The following is a 21,735-nucleotide window of genomic DNA, read 5'->3' as shown; positions in this document are numbered from 1 at the left end:
TGCTATCAGAGCGAAGAAAATGAAGTTGCTTTAACATACTTTTTTGTAAGACTATAATTGTACCTTATGTTTTAAAAACTTTACAAGGTGCTTGATAGCTTGTAATAGCAACTTTCTGAGCCATTATTAGGCTTCACGGAGACTCCCAGTACAGGGGGTTGTGGAGGAGTTTGCCAAATGAGTATCATGCTTGTTCCTCTAAGGAAGATGTTGGAGGCATTTAAGGAGTCCTTTTTTATTCCGAGTAGTCTGTGTTCTTGTGGTATCATCTTGCCTATAAAATAGGGCAGATGGCTTAGAATTAATTTTTATTAAACCGAAATAAAGGTAGGTTTCACGACATTTCCCTGTCCTTTATCAAAGGCTAAAACTCCCTCTTTTTAGTACAATGGCTTTGCAGAGAAGAAACAGCACAGGACTCGAGTCCGTACACCTGCATTTTAGCCCTGGCTCTGTCGTTGAATGTGTTTGACCTGGGGAAATTGTTCACCATTTCTGATTTCAGGTTTCTCATATGATGTCTTCTTCCAACTTTAATATGCTACTCAAGTTTCTGTTTTCTCCTGTAGGACAGCCTTGGGGGTAATAGCAAGACCGCCATGGTGGCTACTGTGAGTCCTGCAGCTGATAACTATGATGAAACCCTCTCAACTCTGCGGTATGCAGATCGAGCCAAGCACATTGTTAACCACGCTGTGGTGAACGAGGACCCTAATGCCCGAATTATCCGGGATCTCCGGGAAGAAGTTGAGAAACTCCGGGAGCAGCTGACCAAAGCAGAGGTAGGAGGCACCGCTGCATGTGCCCTGTGAGTCCAGAAAGTGGAGTCAGCCTAGAGCTTGAATTTTCTTCCCCTGGGCTGTGAGGGATGAGTACTCTACTTAAAATTTGTGGATTTCTTATAGCAGGAGAACTTTGGGATGAGAAATAAAGGAAGGTTGTCATATTAGGACTCCAAAGAGGCTTTACAGATGTTAAAAAGATTGAACAGGAGCAAATAAAGAAAATTGAGAAAATGTTTGCATTTCTATTCAGGCGGCAGACAAAAGAGAGGGGTATAATAGAATAGGAGAGGAAGAGAGATGCTGGAGACTGTGTGTATATAATTTTAATTTTTGTGCAGAAAATGATGGAGAGCAGGATTTTTGTTGAATCTCATTTGTTACCTGGTAGAAGTCAGAATGAAAATCTTGAATCTTCTACACCTTCATAATCTAGCTTTTCCATGTTGTGGATTAATTACGTTTGTAGAAAATATTTTATAGTAGAAGTACCCATGTATTTAGTGGTACTCTATTACAGCTGTCTTCCGTGTATTCTGTAATGGGTAATGTTGCATTAATAAATTTGAAAACCTACCAACTCTGACCTGCAATCCCAAGTGCTCATCCCCTTGGGAAAGTGGAATGAAATATCAGATTCAGGATTCCTACTTTTTTTGAGATGGAGTTTCACTCTTGTTACCCACGCTGGAGTGCAATGGTGTGATCTCGGCTCATTGCAACCTCTGCCTCCTGGGTTCAAGTGATTCCCCTGCCTCAGCCTCCTGAGTAGCTGGGATTACAGGTGCACGCCACCATGCCCAGCTAATTTTGTAGTTTTAATAGAGACAGGGTTTCTCCATGTTGGTCAGGCTGGTCTTGAACTCCTGACCTCAGGTGATCTGCCTGCCTCGGCCTCCCAAAGTGCTGGGATTACAGGCGTGAGCCACCGCACCCGGCCAGGATTCCTACTTTCATTAGCATTTCTCTTCCCACAGTTACTCAGCACTATGGGGCTCTCTTTCTGGAGTTTGCTTGCTTTCTCATACCTGTTTTCTGGGAATAAATCAGTAAGAGACATGGTCAAGATGATTATCTTGATCATATTTTTACCTATTGAATTTTATCCTGTTTTTATAGGAATAATTTTATAGTCCATGAAGACTGTTGTCTCCTTGGTGCTAATAACACCATCCAGTCTGCAACATGTACACATTTAGTCTGTATATATGTGGATAAATTCCTGAAGTCATCAGTAAGGGCTAGAATGAATCATGTGTCTGAGTGTAGATGTATAACCTATTGGGATTTTAAAAATAAACCCTTAGAAGCTTTACATTTTTGCATCCTTAGATGTAATTATATCTTCACAATAGAGCGGCAGAAAAGGAAAAAGCCTTCTTTTTGGGCATATTTTGGATAACTCAGTGAGTTTGTGGTCCTCAGAACAGTTGAGGTGCTGGGCCCAGGAAGGCCCATTGTTATGTTTCAAGTAGATGTCAGACCTCAGCATGACATTCAGCCGAGAGGAGGCAGATTGTTACTTTTGTCCTATTAGAGTTGGCCACTTCTTTTTCCAGGGTGTCGTCTAGACATTTCATGAAGTAAACATTTTGCTTGTAGGCAATGAAATCTCCAGAGCTAAAGGACCGGCTGGAAGAATCTGAGAAGCTAATCCAGGAAATGACTGTGACCTGGGAGGAGAAATTAAGGAAAACAGAGGAGATTGCACAGGTTCGTGTTTCCTGATGAGGAAGTTCATGAAACCTCATGGCAGTTTGCACAATGGGACACATAGTGTTTCTGGTTCTTTTTTGATCTTCAGCTTGGCTGATGGCAAATCTCACACTATCGTTAGGAATCTGGATCTAAGAGAATCTATACTTTGCAAAATTAATTTGAAGGATAAACAGGATGTAATTGCACTTGATCATTTATGTAAGAAATAATTTTTTAATATCACTAATCTTTAAAAAAAAATTTAATGAAATAACTCCTTTGTAGCCCCTGGCTCTTAACACCCCATTCTATTAAGTGCTTTGAAGACCTAAGGAACTTCCTGAAATTACAAAATTAATCCAGTGCATGTGGCCAAGAAAAAAAAAATACTGCTAATAGATATTAGGCCGTGAACTTCTTGGTTCCATGTGAAAACCCAGTGAAAGTAATATGAAATTCCTAAATCTGAGGTGACTGTCTCTCACCATTTTCTAGTAACAGTGCTAATTATGAAATCTTAGGGTGGTGGCTGGGTGCGATGGCTTACCATGTAATTCCAGCATTTTGGAAGGCCGAGACAGGTGGATCACCTGAGGTCAGGAGTTTGAGCCCAGCCTGGCTAACATGTCAAAACCCTGTTTCTACTAAAAACACAAAAATTAGCTAGGCGTGGTGGCACACACCTGTAGTCTCAGCTACTTGGGAGGCCGGGGCACAAGAATCGCTTGAATCCAGGAGGTGGAGGTTGCAGTGAACTGAGATTGTGCCGCTGTACTCCAGCCTGGGTAACAGAGCAAGACTCCGTCTCAAAAAAAAAAAAAAAAACAAAAAAAACCTTAGGGTGGGAACATTAGAATTCGTCTAGGAAGATCTAGTTAAGTTTAGCATTGGGAGAAAAAGTCTGTCTGCCTAATAATAGATTTACACTGTGGCTTTCCTGTTTCATTATTTTCCAACTTCTGTTTTAGAAATGCATATGGTAATGTGGAGCTCAGGACCCCATCTAACAGGCTTTTCATGATCAGACAACTCTAATAGTAGCGACTAAATCAGTCTTTTATTCTTTTACTTCTACTCACTGGCCCTAGTTTGTTCTTTTGTAGCTAAGAGCGTAAGTGTCCCACCCAAACACAGTAACTGGTGATGGTAGTAACAGCCAGCGTTTATTGGATACACTTATGTATTGAGCCCTATGCTAAGCACTTTTTTTTTTTCACGCTTAATTCACTTTATTTTTCTTCTATAAAAACCCTATGTTGTAGCCACAGCTGGAGCCTGGGTCCGCTGCACGGAGACTGGTGTGGGTCTTGACGAGGTGGTCAGTGAATTCCTGATAGGGGGACTTGGTAAATACAGTCTCCTTCCAGAGGTCGGGGGTCAGGTAGCTGTAGGTCTTAGAAATGGCATCAAAGGTGGCCTTGGCGAAGTTGCCCAGGGTGGCAGTGCAGCCCCGGGCTGAGGTGTAGCAGTCATTGATACCAGCCATCATGAGCAGCTTCTTAGGCACAGGTGCAGAGACGATGCCAGTGCCCCCGGGTGCAGGGATGAGGCGCACCAGCACAGAGCCGCAGCGGCCTGTCACCTTGCAAGGGACGGTGTGGGGCTTGCCGATCTTGTTCCCCCAGCAGCCTCTGCGCACGGGGACAATGGAGAGCTTGGCCAGGATGATGGCCCCACGGATAGTGGTGGCCACCTCCTTGGAGCACTTAACACCCAGACCGACGTGGCCATTGTAGTCCCCGATAGCAACAAACGCCTTAAACCTGGTGCGCTGGCCGGCACGGGTCTGCTTCTGCACTGGCATAATCTTCAAAACCTCATCCTTGAGAGAGGCCCCCAGGAAAAAGTCAATGATCTCTGATTCCTTAATGGGCAGGGAGAAGAGATAGATCTCCTCCAGGGACTTGATCTTCATGTCCTTGACCAAGCGGCCCAACTTGGTGACGGGCATCCACTCCTTATCCTCGGCCTTGCCTCCGCGAGCTCCGCAGTCCCGGCCCCGGCCCCGTCCACGGCCGCGACCCCGGCCCCGGATGCCACTGCCGAAACCTCCTAAGCACTTTTAACTCTAGTACTTGATGTAATCCTCTCAGTAGTCTTACAAGATAGGGACTGTTACTACCCAAGTTGTTCATCTATTTAAAGTCATCTCTATGCCTCTTCCTCTTTTCTAAGTTAAAATTCCCTGTTGTTTTTAAACTGTTCCTTGTATTAGAGAATATATAGAACTTGCTCAATCTGTTTTCACTCAGTAGATTCCATCTTGAAATGTGCTCTCCAGAATCAATCTGTGTATCAGATGTTGTAGGATGGTACTGTTGTTACTTTGCATAAAGTGGGTGTTATATTAGCACAGACTGGGATTAAAATAGATTTTAAAAACATTTTTATTGCAGACATTTTCAAAGTAGATAAAAATTAGAGAAGAGTATACTAAATCTGCAGGTACCCGTCACCTGGTTTCATTAAAGATCAACATATGGCCAGTGTTGTTTTTGTGTCCCTGCATTGGCTTATCTTAAAGCATATCCCTCAAATTATAGAGAAGAGATCAGTGTATAAACTGTTTCTGATTACATATCTCCCTGTGTTTTTTATAAATTATAAGTCATTCTATAAATTACCTTGGGCAGTATGGCCATTTTCACGATATTGATTCTTCCAACCCATGAGCATGGAATGTTCTTCCATTTGTTTGTATCCTCTTTTATTTCATTGAGCAGTGGTTTGTAGTTCTCCTTGAAGAGGTCCTTCACATCCCTTGTAAGTTGGATTCCTAGGTATTTTATTCTCTTTGAAGCAATTGTGAATGGGAGTTCACTCATGATTTGGCTCTCTGTTTGTCTGTTATTGGTGTACAAGAATGCTTGTGATTTTTGTACATTAATTTTGTATCCTGAGACTTTGCTGAAGTTGCTAATCAGCTTAAGGAGATTTTGGGCTGAGACAATGGGGTTTTCTAGATATACAATCATGTCATCTGCAAACAGGGACAATTTGACTTCCTCTTTTACTAATTGAATACCCTGTATTTCCTTCTCCTGCCTGATTGCTCTGGCCAGAACTTCCAGCACTATGTTGAATAGGAGTGGTGAGAGAGGGCATCCCTGTCTTGTGCCAGTTTTCAGAGGGAATGCTTCCAGTTTTTGCCCATTCAGTATGATATTGGCTGTGGGTTTGTTGTAGATAGCTCTTATTATTTTGAGATACGTCCCATCAATACCTAATTTATTGAGAGTTTTTAGCATGAAGGGTTGTTGAATTTTGTCAAAGGCCTTTTCTGCATCTATTGAGATAATCATGTGGTTTTTGTCTTTGGTTCTGTTTATATGCTGGATTACATTTATTGATTTGCGTATGTTGAACCAGCCTTGCATCCCAGGGATGAAGCCCACTTAATCATGGTGGATAAGGTAATTTATAGATTAAATGCCATCCCCATCAAGCTACCAATGACTTTTTTCACAGAATTGGAAAAAACTACTTTAAAGTTCATATGGAACCAAAAAAGAGCCCGCATCGCCAAGTCAATCCTAAGCCAAAAGAACAAAGCTGGAGGCATCACGCTACCTGACTTTAAACTCTACTACAAGGCTACAGTAACCAAAACAGCATGGTACTGGTACCACAACAGAGACATAGATCAATGGAACAGAACAGAGCCCTCAGAAATGATGCCGCATAGCTACAACTATCTGATCTTTGACAAACCTGACAAAAACAAGAAATGGGGAAAGGATTCCCTATTTAATAAATGGTGCTGGGAAAACTGGCTAGCCATATGTAGAAAGCTGCAACTGGATCCCTTCCTTACACCTTATACAAAAATTAATTCAAGATGGATTAAAGACTTATATGTTAGACCTAAAACCATTAAAATCCTACAAGAAAACCTAGGCAATACCATTCAGGACATAGGCGTGGGCAAGGACTTCATGTCTAAAACACCAAAAGCAATGGCAACAAAAGCCAAAATCGACAAATGGGATCTCATTAAACTAAAGAGCTTCTGCACAGCAAAAGAAACTATCATCAGAGTGAACAGGCAACCTACACAATGGGAGAAAATTTTTGCAACCTACTCATCTGACAAAGGGCTAATATCCAGAATCTACAATGAACTCAAACAAATTTACAAGAAAAAAACAAACAACCCCATCAAAAAGTGGGCAAAGGACATGAACAGACACTTCTCAAAAGAAGACATTTATGCAGCCAAAAAACACATGAAGAAATGCTCCTCATCACTGGCCATCAGAGAAATGCAAATCAAAACCACAGTGAGATACCATCTCACACCAGTTAGAATGGCCATCATTAAAAAATCAGGAAACAACAGGTGCTGGAGAGGATGTGGAGAAATAGGAACACTTTTACACTGTTGGTGGGACTGTAAACTAGTTCAACCATTGTGGAAGTCAGTGTGGCGATTCCTCAGGGATCTAGAACTAGAAATACCATTTGACCCAGCCGTCCCATTACTGGGTATATACCCAAAGGACTATAAATCATGCTGCTATAAAGACACATGCACACGTATGTTTATTGCAGCACTATTCACAATAGCAAAGAGTTGGAACCAACCCAAATGTCCAACAACGATAGACTGGATTAAGAAAATGTGGCACATATACACCATGGAATACTATGCAGCCATAAAAAATGATGAGTTCGTGTCCTTTGTAGGGACATGGATGAAACTGGAAAACATCATTCTCAGTAAACTATCGCAAGGACAAAAAACCAAACACCGCATGTTCTCACTCATAGGTGGGAATTGAACAATGAGAACTCATGGACACAGGAAGGGGAACATCACGCTCCGGGGACTGTTGTGGGGTGGGGGGAGGGGGGAGGGACAGCATTAGGAGATACACCTAATGCTAAATGACGAGTTAATGGGTGCAGGAAATCAACATGGCACATGGATACATATGTAACAAACCTGCACATTGTGCACATGTACCCTAAAATCCTAAAGTATAATAAAAAAAAAAAAAAAGAAAAGTTGCAGAGGCTTACAGGCTCATCTCTAAAAATTCTATTGAAGAATATATTTCTTGTATACTCTGAGCTTAGAAAAAAAGGGAAAATAAAGTTTAAATTGGAAAATGTAAAAAAAAAAAAATAAATAAATAAATTATAAGTCATTCTAGTAATTGTCCAGTTCGGAAGCTACTTTGAGCCATTCTGAGCTGCTCCAACAGTAAACATTTGTTGTCATGAGTCGTTGTGCTGATAGAAAACAGGGCAAGTCTAAGTGAGCCTCCATCTTGGGGAGCTTTAGTGTTGGCACCTTTTCTTTTCCTCTCTCAGGGGTCCCTTTTGGGGGCACTGCCTGATTTTATTCAACAGCTCCTTCAATGCCTTACCTTCCAGAGCTCCCAGGCTTTAGTGCTGCTGAATGTTTTTCTTTTCTCATTGAAAGAACCTGGTCTCTTGATCACTTACCTCTTCCTAATCCAAACTGATAATCTTCCAAAATCTGTTTCTAACAGTAGAGCCACAAAATGTTAATAAGTCTTCTGGAAGATGACTTGAGACATGTCAGTTGACATGGTCCATGGTCAGATAAATTTGGCAATTTCTGGGCAAACTGAATTCAATGAATTTCTTTTTTGAAGGACTTCTCACATCATTCTGGGGGCAGTTGCAAGTTAGCTGGGCTCTCCATGGGTCCTCCGGGCTCTGTAACATCTTCCTGTGGGGTGCTAGCCCTCAGATGGCCCTGCCACAGAATTCCCTGCAGCCCCTGCACCCTTTGACCCTTACATCATACAGTACTTTATCATTGTTTAATTGTTATGTATAGTTTTAGTCCCTAGTGAGTTTGTAAGTTCTTAAGAAAAAAGACTATATCTTTTAGTGTTGTATGCTCAGTAATATTTTTGCATAAAAAGAACTCAAGATGAGTATTTTCTAATTCCAGTGCCATATCTGCTATACCACATTGTCCCTTTTTATCTTTTATGTTCCCATTAAAAGATACACACTTAAGTGAAATCAAAACCTTGAGATAGATCAGGGGTTGACAGACAATGCATGTGATTTAAACCTGGTCTGCCACTTGCTTTTATAAATTTTTTTGTTGTACAGCTGTGCTCATTTGTTTATGTATTATGTATGGCTTCGGCAGCAGGAATGAATAAGACAGAGACCCCATGGCCCACAAAGACTAAATATTTACTATCTGACATTTTATAGGAAAAGTTAACCAACCCCTGATTTCAGAAGCAATATTTGCTGATATCAGTAAACTGTATTTTATCATATAGTACTTTGTTATGAGCTGATTCCTAGATGTTACAAACATTTGTAATTTTTTAGATGATTTAAAACTTTAGTTATTGGTGGCAAACGCAATAATGAATTGACAGTTTTCCACCATTATGCCTCTTTTGGCTCAGACAAAAATTTTGTAGTGTTTTTACCGTTACAGAATCTCAAATGACAGAAACATGCACAGGGAAGTAGCGTAAAACAGTGATAACTAGGATAACTTAGAGAAAGGTATAGGTAGTTACTTCATCTTATGGACATGAGTCTTTATCAAGGAGAATCAATTCTTGGAATTGAGTGCAGAAAACTCTGATGGTTAGTGTTAAATGACTCAAAACTTCTGAAAGAACCCTGTAGTTCTTTTTGTTAGAACTGGATTTAAAGACTTGATTTGAAGACCCAGGACCAAAATACACATTTCAATTCTGTGGTAGCATACTTCTAGGCAGGATATATTGGCTGAGTTGCAGTGATTGTATAAATTACGATGGCATGCCTAGAAATAGCAAAATTGTGAAGCTTTATTTTAATTATGCTGCAAACTTACCGTGTGGCTCTAGTTAAATGACTTAGTTTGTCTTGCCTTTCCCCAGAATCAGAGGTCTTGGGTGATTGACTCATTGCTACTTGCTATTTACCCATAGTTGAAGATACCCTCTCCAGCCCCGACTCTACCCTAACCACAGAGCATCTGGTTGTGAGATCCACGCCCATACCCTTATGATGTACAGATGTTTGTATGTTGTATGGGTTCAGAGGCAGGCACAAAAAAGGAAAGGCCCATGTTATGAAAATAATGCTTGAGTGCATATGCAAGTTTGTTTTTGGATAAATTCACCACACTGATGTTTTGAGTGCTTGCCATGTGTCCTTCACTGTGCTAAGTGCTGGGAACACAACAGTATATGAGATAGGATCCGCACACAGCACACAGTCCCGTGTGAGAGAAATGGCCCGGTAAACAGTTACGAAGTAGAACACGTCTGCTCCAGATAGAAGAAGGAGGTATAAAATCTTTTCAGCTAACGAGAACACAGAGAACGTTTGTTTTGTTTGTTTGTTTTTTGTTTTTGAGTTTTGAGATGGAGTCTCTCTCCGTCGCCCAGGCTGGAGCGCAATGGCATGATCTCGGCTCACCACAACCTCCACCTCCCGGGTTCAAGTGATTCTCCTGCCTCACCTTCCCAAGTAGCTGGGATTACAGGTGCCTGCCGCCACACCTGGCTAATTTTTATATTTTTAGTAGAGATGGGGTTTCACCAGGCTGGTCTTGAACTCGTGGCCTCAAGTGATCTGCCTGCCTTGGCCTCCCACAGTGCTGGGATTACAGGCATGAGCCACCACACCCAGCCCAGAGAACATTCTTAGCACTTTCAAGGACCTGGAACTTGTTTCATGCAGTGCCAGGTTTGACAGGAGTGAGAAGACATGAAGCCAGAGGGGAAGCAGGCCAGATTGAAGGGCCTTGTGATCTTTACTGAGGGAGTTTGGCCTTTATCCTGATTGGGAGGTCACTGAAGATGTCAGGCAGGAGAGTGTACTGATCATCCTTTGCTTTTAAGAAGGATCCTGGTTGAGGAAAGTGCACACATCTTTGCTTATATATACAGAGTTATATGAGATGAATTCAGGACATTAGATATTTTCAAAAATGAAAACTGAGAATTCACTAGTACAATTAGTTACTATATGTAATAGACTTTATTTTTCAAAATAAAATTACAATTAACAAAAAAATCATATAGTTTGGAAAGAGAAAAATGCAATAAATCTATAATGCCATAGCCTAAGAGAATATCTTTGAATTGCAACACTATTGAATAATTGTAACATTGTAATGTAAACACTTGGATATCTCACTGCCTCAATAGCTGTGAAATTAATACTTCTCTGATAACATTTACAGGAACGACAGAAACAGCTTGAGAGTCTTGGAATATCTCTTCAGTCTTCGGGAATCAAAGTTGGGGATGATAAATGCTTCCTTGTGAATCTGAATGCTGACCCAGCTCTGAATGAGCTTCTGGTGTACTATTTAAAGGTGAAGTAATCTGCTTTGCTACTAGATTCTTGTTACAAAATAGGACAATATTTCACAGTACTTTAGTAAACTTGGGGAACCATGCTTACTCAAAAGACAGCAAAAAATTACGGAACCATCTTGGGTTTCTGGGCTCAGTTTTCTTTTTTAGTCTTTGATGCCATTCAACCGGACAATATAAAAAAAGATACTCTGATATTATTTCCAACAAGATAAATAGCTCACCTACCATTATTTAATGTGATTTGTATCAGGGAATTAAGTAGATAGCTTTAAAAATGGATGACTTTGAAGACTAAATGATTCATTTAGTAAGTATACGGAAGCTTTTATGGTTTATGTGAAGCACATTCTTTTGTGAGCAGTGTGTTAGCTCACAAGAAAAAAATGTATAAATAAAGTTCTTAGGACCAGTTGGTATGAAATTTATGTTTCCAGTAACTCTTAGGAAAAATTAAAAATTTGGGTTATCAATCTATTAAAAAAAAAAAAAGAGAGTATAGGTTACTTAGAGACTGAGTGAGTCAGAGCACAGAACAGAAAAGAAAACAAATATTGGTATCCACTGAAATCTATAAAACATGGGATATATTAGTAAGGTAAGAGACAACTTCAGAATAAGCCTGAACCCTGAGACACCACACAGATTCGAGGAGTGCCCAGAATGGGCTGTGTCAAGCCCAGAGCACAAATTACTTATTATATATGATGGACTACACGACTCTAACACAGGGTTGATAACTGTTGGCACACAGTTTCTTTCCCCTCACATGTGTGGGTTTAATGAATGTGACCAGGAAAGTAAGGCTAGCAAGCTGACTATGTGGGAAACAGCTCTAAGAGAATTGTGTGGTTTCATTTCAGAAAAGCCTGGAGAGATCCTGGGGCAGTGACTCTGTGTCATTTTGAGAAGCCCCGTTGTTAATAAGTATCTTATATGATGTGTTGTCATGCTGTGAGTTAGGCTGTGTCTTTGATGCATACCTTCATGTGTGCATGTCTCAGGTGTTGTGGCAAAGCTGGGGTAGGAGGGAGTGACCTCTCTCTCTAGTGTACGGCCAAGCCCTTTGCCCCCTCTAGTCTAATTCCTTTGTAAGTGGAGGGAAGTGTCTGGCTACTTTGCCAGGTTCCTGTGAGGGTTGGAGATGCAGAAGCACTTCGTAAACAGAAGCACTATACAAATAGAAAAGATCCCACATTCCACTTTTTTGTTTGATACCTGTATGGTTTCTTATACACATATTATCCTTGCCTATTAAAAAATGATGTATTATTGGCCGAGCGTGGTGGCTCACACCTGTAATCCCAGCACTTTGGGAGGCTGAGGCGGGCAGATTACTTGAGGTCAGGAGTTCAAGACCAGCCTGGCCAACATGATGAAACTCTGTCTCTACTAAAAATATAAAAGTTAGCCAGGGGTGGTGGTACATGCCTATAGTCCCAGCTACTTGAGAAGTTGAGGCAGGCCAATCGCTTGAACCTAAGAGGTGGAGGTTGCAGTGAGCTGAGATCATGCCGCTGCACCCCAGCCTGGGCAATAGAGCAAGACTCTGTTTCAAAAAAAAAAAAAAAATGTTTTATCACATTACTTACTTTGCCTCTGAACAGTGCTGGTAGCATTTCTGAGTTAGGATGTCAGCTGGGGATATTCATATGAATGTGACCAGGAAGGTAAAGCTAACAAGCTGACTATGTGGGAAGAGATGCGATGTTAGAATAGGACCTAAATATTCTGTCCTTTTCTCAGAACTAGAAATTCTTTTTCTTTCCGTTGTAATGTAGTTCAAATTGGAACACGCAAACACACACATCAAGAAAAAACTCTGATTCATATCTGCTCCTTGACTAAAAACTTAAACAAAGAAGCTGTTTAAAGATGTTTGGAGAGTCATCAAATGTTTCTGGTCATCTTGTGTGGAGGTGTTTGGGTTCTGTTTCAGGCTGTGTGGCCAGCCCTGTTTGGCCGAGTCTGAGGCAGTGTTGATTTGTTGATTGCCCAAGCTAACCCCACAGCAAGCATATCTTCAAGACAAAGCACATTCAAAAGGATGATCTCAGTCCAAGAACAGTTTTATGGCGGAATTTGGAGGCTGAACATTTTTTATTACTTTGCCTTCCAATTCAAAAGTCAGTTTAGATGTTGGGCAGATGACTTCACGTCTCTGGATGACTTCAGCCACTCCATGTGTAAGTGAAGGCATTGGATTAAAACATCTCCAAAGTTCTTTCTAGTTCCAACTGTACAGTTCTCTTACTCTTCTAGAATATAACACCCCCTTTATTTATCCTGGAATATTTTATAGTAGCATACTTCAGAATCATTATACCCATCTATCAATAAAGAGACTGAGATGCTATCCTTGCTTAACTTTATCTTATTTTGATTACCTGGGCACACAAAGGGAAATGATTGTGCATTTATTTTTTTATTTTTTTAATGCCTACATATGCCAGGCCTTTGTTAAGTGCTTGGAATACAAGATGGACAGTAAACCCACAGTCAGTCAGTGTCATGGAAGGAGTTAAAATAGGGCAGAATGACAGTGGCTTTTTCCAATTGTGAGCTCAGGAAACACCTCTCTGAGGATGTGACTTTAAAAGCTGAGATAGAAATGATAAGAAATGACCCATATCAGGATCAGAGGAAGAACATTTCAGACAGAGGAAACAGCTAGTAAAAGGCAGTAGGATGGAAATAGGCTCAGTGTGCTCAAAGAACAGATGGGAGGCCGATGTGGCTGGCACATGCTCTGTGAGGGGAAGATGGTGAGCGTGAGGGTCAGAGACAGGCAGGGACAGGTTGTAGAATGCTTTGTAAGCCTGGGTAAGAATTTGGGCTTTATTGGAAGTTCAAAGAGAAGCCACTAGAAGGTTTTAGTCTTAATTTTTTTTTGTTTTTTTTTGTTGTTGTTGTTTTTGTTTTGTTGTTTTTGAGGCAGGGTCTCATTCTGTCATCCAGGTGAGAGTGCAGTGGTATGATTATGGCTTATTGCAGCCTCAGTATCCTGGGCTCAAGTGATCTTCCTGCCTCATTTTTATTTTTATTTTTTTGAGATGGAGTCTTGCTCTGTTGCCCAGGCTGGAGTGCAGTGGCGTGATCTCAGCTCACTGCAGCCTCCACCTCCCAGGTTCAAGCCACTCTCCTGCCTCAGCCTCCCGAGTAGCTATGATTACAGGCATGTGCCACCATGTCTGGCTAATTTTTTTGTATTCTTAGTAGAGACGGGGTTTCACCATGTTGGCCAGGCTGGTCTTGAACTCCTGACTTCGAGTGATCCACCCACCCCAGCCTCCCAAAGTGCTGGGATGACAGGTATGAGCCACCGTGCCTGGCCACAATTTTTTTTTTTTTTTTTTTAGTAGAGACAAGGTCTCACTGTGTTGCCCAGGCTGGTCTCGATCTCCTGGGTTCAAGGGATTCTCCTGCCTTGGCTTCCCAAATTGCTGGGATTACAGGTGTAAGCTACCATGCCCACTCTTAGAAGGTTTTAAATAGGGGATGATGTGCCAGCTGTTGTGGCAGGAGTGGAAGGGCGTGGCATGCAGTGAAGACACAGTAGGAATTTCCTGTATCCACAGGCAAGAGATCCTGGAGGCTGAATCTAGGATGTGGTTGTGGAGGTGGGGAAAACAAGCTTATTCTTGATAGACCTTGTAGGAAAAGTCTGTAAGATTTTCCCTGACTGACATGGGGTGGGTATGGGCTTGTAAGAGGAAGAAAGAGCACTCAAGAATCATATGTAAGCTTTTCAGTTGACTGACTGGTGGTGGTAGTGCCATCCATTATTATTGGAGAAGGAAATAGACTTCTGTTGGGTTAGGGGAGATGGGAACAAGAGTTTAGCTTTGGCCCTTGTTCCCTTTGATATATCTTCAGACATCCAAGTTGTGTCAAGTAGGCTGAGTATGCAGAAAATAATAGTGGCTGAGGCTGGGCACAGTGGCTCACACATGTAATCCCAGTACTTCAGGAGGCTGAGGTGGAAGGATTGCTTGAGCTCAGGCATTTGAGATCAACCTGAGCAACATAGTGAGACCCTGTCTCTACAAAAAATAAAAAAAAAAATTAGTTGGTCAAGGTGGTGCCTGCCTGTGATCTCAGCTACTCATAGGCCGAGACAGGGAGATTGCTTGAGCCCAAGAGGGTGAGGTTTAGTGAGCATGGATAGTGTCTCTGCACTCCAGCCTGGGTGACAGAACAAGACCCTGTCTCAAAAAAAAAAAAAAAAAATGAATAAAAAATAAGTGACTAAGACTGCGATAGTGGTTGTGGAGGTGGGGAAAAAAAATGGAACTAAAGTATGTAGCTCTAGGGTGGTGATGGAGATGTAGTTTATTTGTAGATGGCATTTAAAGCCGTGGGAGTAGGTGAGTTAGTCTAGGTCAGGGTCAGCCAATTACTTTTCACAGGCCAAATCTCGCTCCCTTCCTGTTTTTGTTTCAACCATGCCTGGCTTCATTTGCTTTTAAAAAATCTTTTAGGCCAGGCGTGGTGACTCACGCCTGTAATCCCAGCACTTTGGGAGGCCGAGGCAGGTGCATCACTTGAGGTCAGGAGTTTGAGACCAGCCTGGCCAACATGGTAAAACCCTGTCTGTGCTAAAAATACAAAAAAATGAGCTGGGCATGGTGGTGCATGCCTGTAATCACAGCTACTCGGGAGGCTGAGGCAGGAGAATCGCTTGAAACTGGGAGGCGGAGGTTGCAGTGAGCCAAGATTGCACCACTGCCCTCCAGCCTGGGGGATAGAGTGAGATTCTGTGTCAAAAATAAAATAAAAATAAAAAAATATTTTAGCAAAGGTAATAGGACAATATAAGAGGGCTCAGTGTAAATGATTTCAATTGTGTACATGTAAGAATACAGTATTAATCGGTGAATTTGATTTTTTCTTAGGAACATACGTTGATAGGGTCAGCAAATTCCCAAGATATCCAACTGTGCGGCATGGGAATTCTTCCTGAACACTGTATTATAGACATCACGTCAGAAGGCCAGGTTATGCTGACTCCTCAGAAGAACACCAGGTAACATACTTGAATTAGTGTTTATATCACAAGAGTTTTTCAGAGGAAGAAAGTACTCTAGTGGCGACAGTGGCCTTTGTTGCTTTTAAGTTGACCACATTAAGTAATCCAGTTGGTTGGGTGGGCCCCTTACATTTAGCTTTAATGCCTCTCACACCCATTCCTTCCTCTCTGTACCCACTGCCATGGCCTTACGTATTTAGGCCCTCATCAAGTCTTGATCAGAGCCCCTGCCAACACCATGAGCTGCCTCCTGGTTCACTCACCACAGCCCTAGAAGGCTTTCCTCTGTTTGTGATAGAAAATCCTTTATAGCCCCCCAGTTTATCTCCTCCTCCTCTGTACCTGCCAGTCCTTTGACCTGCTAACTCCTGTTGGGTCTGCAGGGTTAAGTGCTGCTATGATCTCCTGTGGGGAGGTCCCTGTTTGGTCTGAATGCAGTGCCCTTAGGAGGTATCGGACCATCCCCCTGTTGTGGCAGTGCTTCTTACTGTCTTCTTGTGGGCTGTGAACCCTTATTACCCCATTAGACCGTGAGCTGCTTGAGGACAAGGGCCTTTCTTTTTTTGATTCTCCATTCCTGGCACATAGTGTGAGACTAGTACACAGGAACTTAATACGCCATCGAGGAATGAAGGGGCCCCACATTTTATGAATGACAAGTTTGTCACTTTGTTTCCTTCAGCTATAGAGCTGTTATCCCTTTACGGAGTTGGAAGTGTAACAGTCTGTAACTGTTACAGACAGTGGTTAACTGAATTATGTTGACCTTTCAAATGCTGATTTGTTTCATTTTATGATGTCAAAAAATCATTGATATCACTGATTTTATCCATAAAGTCTTCAAGTATTGAGACACTATCAAGCTCTGGGGAAGGATCAAATGAGAAAACAGGAGCAGAAGCTGGTGTGGCCCTCACAGCTGTGTTGTGCTGTTCTCTAATGAGGCCATAAATAATCACACAGAACCCCAGCCTCAGGCAAGGGTTCTCCAAGACTAGGATGCAATAAGACAGAGTAGGCCACATCATCGTTTCATTTAAGCGCAGGCGAAAACATGGTCACCGTGCCATCCAAAGAATACCCTTCTCTGAACCAATATGAGTGACTGCTACTTCTTCACCAGTTACAGCGTTATTCTGTTCTAGCCTGAAGCCATGGATACGATTTTGTGAAATACCCATTCATAGGATTACTCCCACTTTCTGACAGTACCCAGCATATGTGGAACCCCTACCTCCCTAAATTCTCTCTGAAGTCATCCACCCAGAGCCAAAATCTTACAACAGCTGCTTTCTCACACTGGCTCCCTGCCTCCCCTCCCCTCTTCCCCTCTACCCTCTTCTCTGCCCCACTTCCTCCCCTCCCCTTCCCTTCTCCCGATCCCTTCCCTCCTTTCCTTCCCTCTTCTTGACAGGGCCTTATTCTGTTACCCAGGCTGGAGTGCAGTGGTGCAGTCATAGCTCACGCTCACTGCAGCCTCCAAGTTCTGAGCTCAAATAATCCTCCCACCTCGTCCTCCTGAGTAGCTGGGACTACAAGTGCATGTCACCACACCCACACAATCTTTTAAAAACTTAGTTTTGTAGATACAGGGTCTTGATATGTTGCCCAGATTGGCCTTGAACTTCTGGGCTCAAATGATCCTCCCTCCTTGACCTCACAAAGTGCTGGATTACAGGCATAAACTACTGTGCCTGGCCAAGATCCAGTTACTTTTAGTGTGTAAAAACCTGCATCATGAATGAAATCTAGATAGGAAATAAAATTTTGCATGTATGCATACACATAAATCACGAATACTATATCCCCAGGCAAATGCTCCATAGTTTTACAGAGTTTAAAGAAACTAAGATACTCTAGGTTGGGGTGATTGGCATCTCTTACAAAGGAAGTAGAAACCCAGCTGGGCTTGGATTACAGAGTAAGAGTAGGAGGATGAGAGGAATGGGAACCTTTATCCAGATTGTAGGACTGATAGGGGCCTGCATTTGGAGGAAGAGTTGATCATGTGTAGTGTACAGAAAATAAGCCTTTTCTTTTTTTTTTTTTTTTTTTTTTTTGGCAGGAGTTAAGAGGCCTTCCTTGTGGGAGGAAGAGCCTTTAAAGTTAAAAAAATTGTACTTGATATCCTGTATCTTAATAAACGAGTCCTTCAGCAGGAGAGGGCACTATGACACTGGTGTCCCAGGAATATCAGTGTTACCATGCTATGCATACTCTAATTATTTCCCGCCCTTCCAAATTCTTCCCTTAGTGGTATTCTACCCACCACTTCTGTTGAATGCCATTTTCACGATAAGCCGCACAGTGGAACTGGTAAATCTTCCTTATATTGATAGGATGTGATCATTTTCCTTGCTATGGGAAGTTACAGAAGACTTTAATATAGGTCTCATTTCTCATTACTGTTATCAGGAGACGTTTCTAGAGTCTGGTTGTTTGGTTCTTTTCATCCACGTAGAACGTAGATTGGACATATTTGTTTTTGTTGTATATTGCTACCATCTTTTCATTATTGGCTGTAATGGTTCCCTGTTTACTGCTTAATATACTATGGAACAAATTTAGAACTTTTAAAAATGGAGGTTATTTATTGATCTGTAATACTTCATACCATAAGCATCTTAAGTAACTACATAGCACTTGGAACTTTGAAAAGTGGGGGATAATAATCTATTATACAGGCATATGTTGGAGACTTTGCAGGTTCGGACTTCCACAGTGAAGCAAATATCATAGTAAAGCAAGTCACACAAATTTTTGATTTCCTATTGCATATATGTTAGGTTTATACTGTAGTCTACTAATTGTGCAATAGCATTATATCTTAATATACATTCCTTAATTTAAAAATACTTTGCGGCTAGGTGCGGTGGCTCATGCCTGTAATCCCAGCACTTTGAGAGGCTGAGGTGGGCAGATCACTTGAGGTCAGGAGTTCATGACTAGCCTGGCCAACATGGCAAGACCCTGTCTCTACTAGCCAATAATCCCATCTACTCGAGAGGTTGAGGCAGGAGAATCGCCTGAACCTGGGAGGCAGAGGTTTCATTGAACCGAGATTGCACCACTACACCCCAGCCTGGGCAACAGAGAGCAAGACTGTCTCAAAAATTTTTTTTTTAGTTAAAAACTTTGTTGCTAAAAAATCATTGGAGCCTTCAGCAGGGGGTAGCCTTTTTGCTGCAGGAAGGTCTTGCCTCCATGTTAATGGCTGCTCACTGATCAAGGTGGTAGTTTTGCTGAAGGTTGGGAAGGCTGTGGCAATTTCTTAAAATACGACAACAGTGAAGTTTGCCACATTGATTGACTTTTTCTTTCAAGAACGATTTCTCTGTAGCATGCGTTGCTGTTTGGTAGCATTTTACCCACGGTAGAACTTCTTTTCAAAATTGGAATCAGTCGTCTTCAATCCTGATGCTGCTTTATGAACTAAGTTTCTGGAATATTCTAAACCCTCTGTTGTCATTTCAGCAATGTTCACAGCATCTTCACCAGGAGTAGATTCCATCTCAAGAAACCACTTTCTTTGCTTATTCATAAGAATCAACTTACCCACTAATGTTTTATCTTGAGGTCACAGCAGTTCAGCCACGTCTTCAGGCTCTACTTCTTATTCTAGCTCTCTTGCTATTTCCACCACACCTGCAGTTACTTCCTCCCCTAAAGTCTGGAACCCCCCGAAGGCATCCATGAGGGTTGGACTCCTTCCAAATTCCTGTTAATGTTGATATTTGTACTTCCTCCTCTGAATAACAGATGTTCTTAATGGCATCTTAGAATGGCGAATCCTTTCCAGAAGGTTTTTAACTTAGTTTGCCACGATCCATTAGAGGAATCACTGTCTATAGCAGCTATAGCCTTATGAAATGTATTTTTTAAATGATAAGACTTGAAAGTGAAAATTCTTGATCCATGGGCTGCAGAGTGGATGTTGTGTTATCAGGCATGAAAACAACATTCATATCCTTGTACATCTCCCTCAGAGCTCTTGGGTGATCAGGTGCATTATCAATGAGCAGTAATATTTTGAAAGGAATCTTCTGAGCATTAGGTCTCAACAGTGGGCTTAAAATATTCAACAAATATCCAGGCTTTGTTCCATTTACAGAGCACAGGCAGAGCTGATTTAGCATAATTCTTAAGGGCCCTAGGATTTTCAGAATGGTCAATAAGCATTGGCATCAACTTAAAGTCACCAGCTACATTAGCCCCTAAGAGAATCAGCCTGCCATTGAAGCTTTGAAGCCAGGTATTGACTTCTCTTCTCTAGCTAAGAAAGTTCTAGATGACATCTTCCAACAGAAGTCTGTTTCATCTACATCAAAAATCTCATCAGTGATCTTGCTGCAGCTTCTCCATCAGCACTTGCTGCTTCACCTTGCACTTTTATGTTACAGAGGTGGCTTCTTTCCTTAAATCTCATGAACCAACCTCTCTAGCTTCCAACTTTTCTTCTGTTGCTTCCTCACTTCTCTCAATTCATAGAATTAAAGAGAGTTAGGACCTCACTCTGGATTAGGGTTTGGTTGAGGGAATATTGTGGCTGGGTTGCTCTTCTATCCAGACCACTGAACTTTCTCCATATCAGCAGGAAGACTGTTCAGCCTTATCATTCATGTAGTCACTGGAGAAGCACCTTTAATTTCCTTCAAGAGCTTTCCATGTGCACTCACAGCTTGGCCAACTGTTGGTACAGGAGGCCTGGCTTTTTGTCCTTTCTTGGTTTTCGATGTGATTCCTCACTGAGCTTAATTGTTTCCACCTTTTGAGGGATGCGTGACTCTTTCTTTCACTTAAACAGTTAGAGGTTATTGTCGTTATTAATTAGCCTAATTTCAATATGGAATAAAGAGACCCGAGCAGAGGGAGAGAGTCAAAACCCATACTACATTTATTAAATTTACCATTTTACATGGGTGCAGTTGATGATGTTCCAAAAACAATTAGAGAGGTGAGGTCAAAGGTCCCTGATCACAGACCTCCATGACAGATGTGAAGCGAGCACGTGCTATTTGAAAAGTATCTCCCGTAGCCTTGCTTAACAAAAGGATAGCTACAAACCTTCAATTTGTAAAAAATGTGGTATTTGCAAAGCACAATAAAGCAAAGCGCAGTAAAATGAGATGTGCCTGTGCTTTGTACCGTAAACATTTTAGGTGAATCAGCAAAGGAGTAAATGCAAATATTAAAATTCACTAAGAACAGGTTGTATTTGGGGGAATTATTGTTTTCCCTAGTAACTATATCTCTATGTTATTGGGAAATTAAAGCAGAAGACATGATACTGTACTCATCATTCACATTTGATCTCTTCTCCTTACAGGACATTTGTAAATGGGTCATCTGTCTCCAGTCCAATACAGCTACACCATGGGGACAGGATATTATGGGGAAACAACCATTTCTTCAGGTATGATGTCGTTCATGTCTCTTAAGGAGATTGTTGAAGATTGCTCTGAAATAGAAAATACATATTAAAAAGTAAACCTATCTCTACAACAATTATGTTATTGTGTGTGTACGTATATATTTGCTGCATGTATATTATATATGTGGGGGTGTGTGTGTGTGTTCATTCACTGTATATGGTTTGAACCCTAGGGACATATAAACAATATACTCTGGAAAAATACTGAGTTTACCTACATAGTTTTTCCCTTTTATTTCCCACTGGAAGATGATTCTTTTGCCATGTGGTGTAAGAATTTATTAATGTTTCTCTGACATGTTTATCTTTTTATTTATTTATTTTTTTACGGAAACGTAGTCGTGGTTTTAGTTTCTTTATCTATAAAATAAGGTTGATATTTCTTTTAGGAATTCTTTTCAGCTCTAAGTCATGGCAAATTTTACTGTGATGGGTTAGGCAGATCATTTATTTCCCTGACAGAACCAGAAATCT

General features: G+C 41.4%; 1 protein-coding gene and 1 pseudogene across 7 annotated transcripts in view; one reads left to right on the top strand and one right to left on the bottom strand.

Moving 5' to 3' along the window:
* The window catches only part of KIF13B (kinesin family member 13B), a 210,455-nt gene that overhangs the window by 101,919 nt on the left and 86,801 nt on the right, over positions 1–21,735 (top strand). For all 7 annotated transcript variants that reach the window (XR_010113936.1, XM_055295848.2, XM_055295847.2 and 4 more), the window contains exons 11-15: positions 570–782; positions 2,385–2,495; positions 10,666–10,800; positions 15,697–15,827; positions 21,157–21,243. Coding sequence is in view for 6 of the 7 variants with exons in the window: in XM_055295848.2 (XP_055151823.2) it covers positions 570–782; positions 2,385–2,495; positions 10,666–10,800; positions 15,697–15,827; positions 21,157–21,243 (677 nt within the window). In the remaining variant the exon portion in view is untranslated. The remainder of the gene's footprint in view (positions 1–569; positions 783–2,384; positions 2,496–10,665; positions 10,801–15,696; positions 15,828–21,156; positions 21,244–21,735) is intronic.
* LOC129491461 (small ribosomal subunit protein uS5-like) lies at positions 3,717–4,494 on the bottom strand (annotated as a pseudogene).

Source organism: Symphalangus syndactylus, chromosome 10 (assembly GCF_028878055.3).
Source record: "Symphalangus syndactylus isolate Jambi chromosome 10, NHGRI_mSymSyn1-v2.1_pri, whole genome shotgun sequence".
Lineage (NCBI taxonomy): Eukaryota > Metazoa > Chordata > Mammalia > Primates > Hylobatidae > Symphalangus > Symphalangus syndactylus.
Note: the sequence above shows the minus strand (reverse complement) of the source record. Positions and strands in the feature narration are given on the sequence as shown.